Below are 6,167 nucleotides of genomic sequence, written 5' to 3' on the forward strand. Positions count from 1 at the left end.
TTGCATGGAGGTCACTGGCCCCTTGGGGAATTTATGAAAGCAAAGGGTCCTTTTCTAGAAGCCTGAGTGTGCGTGCCCAACCATGCTCATGAATGTAGAAGGCACCCGAGGGCTGTGGCCAGATTGCTCAGCTGGATTACATCTTTAGTCCTCACCATGGCCCCATGAGGTAGGTACCTTTATTAACCTCATTTTACAGTTGAGGAAACTGAGGAACAGAGAGATTAAACAACTTGCCTAAGGTCACACAGCCAGTAAATAGTGGGGCAGGGTTTGAACCCAGCAGCCTGTCTCCGGGCTCATGTTCCTAACAGCTTAGCAGCACAGCGGCCCCCAGAAGTTAACCTCAGGGCATCTTTGCGAAGTTGGCACAGGCAGGCGGCTTTCTAATCTATGACTCTGAAATTACGAAGCAAGTTCTGTGGTGAGGCTGGGAACTCAGTGTGGGCTGTGGGCTGAGGGTGATTCACCCAGGACTTCTGGATGTTACAGTTGAAGCAGGAAACATGACTGAGGAGGAGGCAGGACTGGCTCTGCCACAGACTCTCTGTGTGGCCTTGGACAAATGACCTCACCGACCTGAGCCTCAGTTTCCCCTCTGAGAAAAGAGGACAGTACCAGCCCCTGCCCTGTATATGAGTTGGAGGAGTACACGAGATTGGGAAGCACATAGCAGGTGTTCATTCAAGAGAGTCGTCATTGTGATACACACAGGAACAATCTGTTGAAAACCCAGTGGCCTTTGTGCTGGAATCCAGGAGGCAACAGGGGACACAGGGAAGGTGAGAAAGCCCCTGCCTTGGAGCCTTCTTGAGAGGATGCTGTGGTCTTTCCAGGTCCAGCTCCTCCCTGCCACCACCAGCTTGGAGGCCCCAGCCGCATCCTGCCCGTCAGCTCTGTTTTCGATTTCGTTTCTTTAGAAAACTACACACAGAAGTTTCATTTTCTTTTTCTCCAGAAAGCTGATCGGGTCAGGCTGGTTAGGCATCTGTTTCCGGGGTATAAATAGCTGACTCCTGCCTCATTGAAGCTGCTGTTCCTTTCCTTGTGAGTGCGGAGCTGCCAGAAGCACCAGGCTGGGCCACAGAAGGACACCCAGCCCCGAGCCAGCCCCCATCTCAAGGCCCCAGCGCAGGAGCCTGCTGCTGCCCTCCAAGTCCATCGGGCTTCTTGTAGCTGCTGTCAGCATGGCTGAGGCCCCTGCTGGCCCGGACAGAGGAGGTACGGTACTTTACTTCTTCCTCCAAGGAACGGTGGTCGTTCCTGGGGCAGATTCCTACTTGTCTTCCTGGCTTCTTTCCTTGGCCCACATAACAGTAACTATGACAACAGCAATATCCTAAAGAACAGCAGTAACAAGAAGTAGAAGGATGCACAGCCACCCTGCTTCGAAAGCTTACTATGCCCTAGGCACCTCGCAGCCCGCTTTGCGTGCATTTCTCAATGGCTTGCCGGCGGCAAGGGCCATGGTGTTCCCATTTTATAGATGAGATAACTGAGGCCTCAGGTGAAATGACTCTCTCAGGGTATCACAGCTGGCGAACATCAGCTAGGGTTGAATGCTGTCTCACGATCATTATCAAAGTTGCTCTGATGAGATGTGTGTGTGCCTGTTTCCCCCTCGTTGCATTCTTTCCACAATTCACAGTTGACTCCTGGAAGAGTCCCCATGAAGGCCAACTGTGTACTGAGCAGTGGTTCTCTAGGGGCTCCCCTAAGTGCTTGTGGTCTGTGGGCTGAGGGCAGTTTTGGGTATTTTTATTTTGTTTCATTTTTGATCATTAGCTCATCGAATCCTCACTGCAATCTCTGTAGTAGCTGCGATTATACCCATTTCACGGATGGGGAAACTGAGGCACAATGCAGTGACACAGCTAGCAGTTGGCAGAGCTGGGGCTCAAACCCAGGAAAGCAGCCATGAGAGAATAGAAAGGAGAACTGGGAGGGGTGGCGTCTGGGTGTAGCCAGGAGCCCTGGCTGGTCGCTCGGGTTCCTGTTGTGTCTCTTTTGGGGAGACATGCAGACACTAGTGAAGACTCAGTAGCCAGCTTTAACTGATTTCCTTGTCTTCTTCCTCAGTTGATTTTTCTTTTATTACCAGCTTGTCACCTACACCTGCTCCATTTCACAATTGCCCATTTTCAGATGCAGTTGCCCAGCACTCCGCAGCCGAGGCCAGCCTGGCTCCTTGGGCTTGTTTTTCATCCACATCCCTGACCCCACCTCTCCTTTGGGGATCAGCAGTGTAGAGGAGGGAGGGGAAGAGGTTCACTGTGAGCCATCCTTCTCAATAACAAAACTCTGCAAGACAAGGCGAAGCCAAGTGTACAGTTGGTTGGATGGGGATCCCGTAGCTGCTGGGGGTAGAATTTGGCAAGTGAAGTGAAGGGGTGGGTGCCCCCAGGTCTTCCAGTTGCTCATCTGCACCCAGCAGGGATGAAAACATTCTGATCACAGGCCAAGGCACAGTGACCAGCTGTAGTGTCAGCAGACTTATTGTCCCCTGCCCAACAAGCACTGCCACCAAGGAACTGGGCACACCTAGAGAATCCTCTGATCAGGAAAGAAAGGCCCTGAAGATGAAGGATTGGGCCACTGCCCTGGAAGGGGACCCAGGTCTTCCCTGCCTTGCACCTCCCTCGGGGATCTTGGGGCAGACGTTTCCGGTGACAGCTGGGCCACCGCCCACAGTGGCTCTCTCCACGGCTGGCTCCCAGAGGCTGCCTGCGCCCTGTGTCTGCCCCATCCTCAGCTCCTGGCAGAGCAGCTGCTTTTGATTTCTTTTTTAATTATGTGAGGTGATGGTTTTGATTTTTGAGAGTTTGCTCAAGGAGGAGTGGGGCCAGTTGGAGAGCTCCTTCCTTAACTTCATGAAGACCTGCTTGGGGCTCGTTAAACTCAAACAGTGAAACAGGTGCATATGCCACCAGCCAAGGAGGACCTGCCTGTGCCCTGTCCTGGGTCAACTGGGCAGACATCTGTCCCAGTAGAGTACAAATGCATCACTCACCATTCATTCACTCACCAAGTCACTCATTTGTGCAACTGCCATTTCCTGAGCCCCTACTCCATGCCCAGCACTGTGCTAGACACCAAAGGTACGACAGCAAACCAGGCAAGTGTAGCAGGGGATCCTTGGGGACGTTCTGAAGGGGACACATACAAGCGGCATTCTGCCCATGCTGGGGCATGGAGGACTTTCCAAAGGAGGCGGCATCTGAGTGAGACCTGGAGGTTGCGTAAACGTTGGATGGGTGGAGAGGGGGGAAGAGTGTTCCTGACAGAGGGAACAGTATGTGCAAAGGCCCTGGGGTTAGTGGGGTGGAAAGGAGCCCAGATAGGTCGGCACTTAGAGGGAAACTGGGCATGGGTGTAGACGAGGTGGGGGTCAGCAGAGCCAGATCTAGCTGCCGAGTGGATGGAGGACTGGGGGGAACCGGACTGGAATTGGTGGACCAGTGGAGAGACTATTGGTGTCACCCAGGAGATGGTGACAGGAATGAGTGGGTGGGGACAGAGAAGAAAGGAAGTGAAGGGCTGGGGGACAAATCCAGGAATGGTATTTCCAGGACTCTGTGCCTGGGTTTCAGGGGGAAGGTTTGTTTCTGAATGTCCATTGGGCTTTGGTTTGGCCCAATAACAACACCATTGATGTAAGTGAGCCTGAGAGGAAGAGAACCCCAGGGAGAGTGGTGACAGGGGATAGAGAACACCAGAGGCGGGTGTCCCAGGCAGGACATGGCTTGCTCCCCGGGGCCCCTCTCCTCCCTCCTGATCCAGCCTGCCACCCTCTCTCCCACCTGCCATCTCGTACCCACCCCTGGGTACGTCTGGCCTCCTCTGTCCAGAAAGTCACTTCTGACCAGCCCGTGTGCCTCCCCCTCTGAACAGAGGTTGTTGCTGCTGTTATTGGTGGGTGTCTGCTCCATTGTCTGCCCACTTCCTCTGCCTGGCACTGCTCTCAAGGGGGGGCTTTCCCTGTCTCTGGGAGCCTTGAACCCCAGCTTGGACTGGGAATCCTGGGGTCTCAGTTCTTCTCTCTGCCCTGCCCCCTTCTCCCAGGCCACCTTGAACAGAAGATCCTGCAGGTGCTGAGGGATGCAGGTTCCCCTGTGAAGACCAGTTGGCTGGTGACGGAATGCCAAGTGCCCAAGAAGGAGCTCAACCAAGTCCTCTACCGAATGAAGAAAGAGTTGAAAATCTCCCTCGCAGCCCCTGCCACGTGGTGCTTTGGTGGGGGTGGTTCTGAAGGCGAGGTTTCTGCAGGTCTGGCCCAGCCCAGCCAAGGTAACCTGCCCTCCCAGGAGGCAGGTGTGACCCAGCAGGAGCCATCCTGGCAATGGACAAGCCCAGATTTGGAACTGGGTTTGAATCTAGGCTCTACCACACATGGGGACGCATGATGTCCCCTCGCTGTGCCTTGATTTCTTTTTCTGGTCAATGGAGATGACAATAGGGCTGCTTTGTAGGAGTTGCTGGGAGGATTCGCTGCATAGGGCTCAGCCCAGTGCCGGCACATTGTTGGTACTCAGAAAAACATCAATAACAACAACAAAAATTAATAATGATCATTGATTGTGACCAGGGGTAGTAATCAACAGTGATAACAATAGAACATACTTCACTTCACACTAGATCCCCTTTTCTAGTTTGAGTTCACAGACAAAAGAGCTAACATTTATCAGGTACTCACCATGTGTTGGGTCCTGTGCCCAAGGGTTCACTGACCTTTCACACAACCCCAAGAAATAGAAAGATGTTGTTTTTCCTCTTTTATTTTTTTTGCAGAAAAGGAAGTTGAGCCCCAGAGAAGTTGATCAAAAGGAAGCCACACAGCTGGAAAGGGGCAGGGCGGGATTGGAAGCCAAGTATTTTTAATTCTGGAATCTGAGTTTGAAACACCCAGGCAGTGTGGCCCACCTGTGGAGCTGCCCACCCTTGCGCGGTAGAGGCCCGGTGTTGTCTCCCATTCCCTCACCCCTCTAACCGATCTGCCTTTCTTTAGCTGTGAGTCCCCAGCCAGACGCAGCTGCGATTGCAGAGAACCCCGGCTCTCAGCTCAGCAAGCGGCGTAAGCACCTTGGCTCCCTTTCAGCTGCTGGGACGGGGGGGTCCATTCCAAACCCTCCTTGAGGGTTACGAGTGTTCAGGGGCCACGTCCCATCCACCAAGAGCCTCCCACAAAATGTTCAGAGCCAAGACTCATTGTTCACAGTGGAAGACTCTAAATGGCTGAGCAACTATTTCTCCGATCCATAGCTGATATTTATTGGGCACCTACCCTGTGCCAGGCACCCACTGTGCAGAGCACTGTATGCACATCCCGATCCTTCAGAGCAGCCTCTCCAGTGATCGTCACTGCCCCCGTTATAACTATGCACATTTTACAGATGAGGAAACTGGCCAGAGGGCTGGGTAACTGTCCAAGGTCACGCAACTAGTGAGTGGTGGGGCAGGTTCAAATTCAGGGGGTCTGTCTTAAACACCTGACCCTTCTGCCTCTCAGAGGAAGAGATCTACAGGTTTCTGGAAGATAATGGGTCTCAGAGGGCCCTGATCATCGCTCAGGCCCTGGGCATGAGGACAGCAAAAGATATCAACCCAGACTTGTACAAGATGAAGGACAAGCACCTTCTGGACTTTGACAAGAAGTCAAAAGCATGGACGATTTATCGACCAGGTAGGCCCTCACCTGGGCAGGGGCAGAGGTGCAGAGCTGTGAAGGGAAGCCATGAACACCCAGTGCCTGGTCCTTGCTGGGTGCTCTGCTAAGCATTTTGCCTCCTCCACCTCGTCAGAACCTGCCAGAAGCTTCTGGTGGTCTTACTGATGGTTCACTGGAGGGGGTTCTGGTAGGGAGGGGCATGCTGGCAGGATTAATCAGGGAGGGCTTCCTGGAGTGGAGGCCCAAGGGCTGAGTTGCAGAAGGCAAGGGGCTGGGAGGGGAGGTGGCCCACTCCAAATTTTATCTGCCCTGGGGTGCAAGGGGTCAGTCTGAGTCTGATGGTGGTTTTGTGTGAGCACTTTGCCTACCTTAGGGTTTTAAAGTTGCCAAAAGAGAAAGGAAGGGTGAGCTCAGATACCTAAAAGGCGAGCCCAGGGCCAGCTTGTCCATGAGGTACAGTAGGCACAGGGTTTAGAGCTCATGGTACTCTTAGGGGTCCACA

General features: G+C 53.3%; 1 protein-coding gene across 1 annotated transcript in view; it reads left to right on the forward strand.

Annotated features, from left to right (window-relative positions):
* The first annotated feature begins 1,187 nt into the window (after positions 1-1,187).
* Positions 1,188-6,167, forward strand: part of LOC103590979 (Z-DNA-binding protein 1-like) — a 6,894-nt gene continuing 1,914 nt past the window's right edge. Inside the window, exons 1-5 of the mRNA XM_008573343.1 lie at positions 1,188-1,221; positions 4,063-4,287; positions 5,006-5,071; positions 5,469-5,471; positions 5,507-5,680. Of these exons, the coding sequence (XP_008571565.1) occupies positions 1,188-1,221; positions 4,063-4,287; positions 5,006-5,071; positions 5,469-5,471; positions 5,507-5,680 (502 nt within the window). The remainder of the gene's footprint in view (positions 1,222-4,062; positions 4,288-5,005; positions 5,072-5,468; positions 5,472-5,506; positions 5,681-6,167) is intronic.

This window comes from Galeopterus variegatus, unplaced genomic scaffold (assembly GCF_000696425.1).
Source record: "Galeopterus variegatus unplaced genomic scaffold, G_variegatus-3.0.2 Scaffold906, whole genome shotgun sequence".
Taxonomy (NCBI): domain Eukaryota; kingdom Metazoa; phylum Chordata; class Mammalia; order Dermoptera; family Cynocephalidae; genus Galeopterus; species Galeopterus variegatus.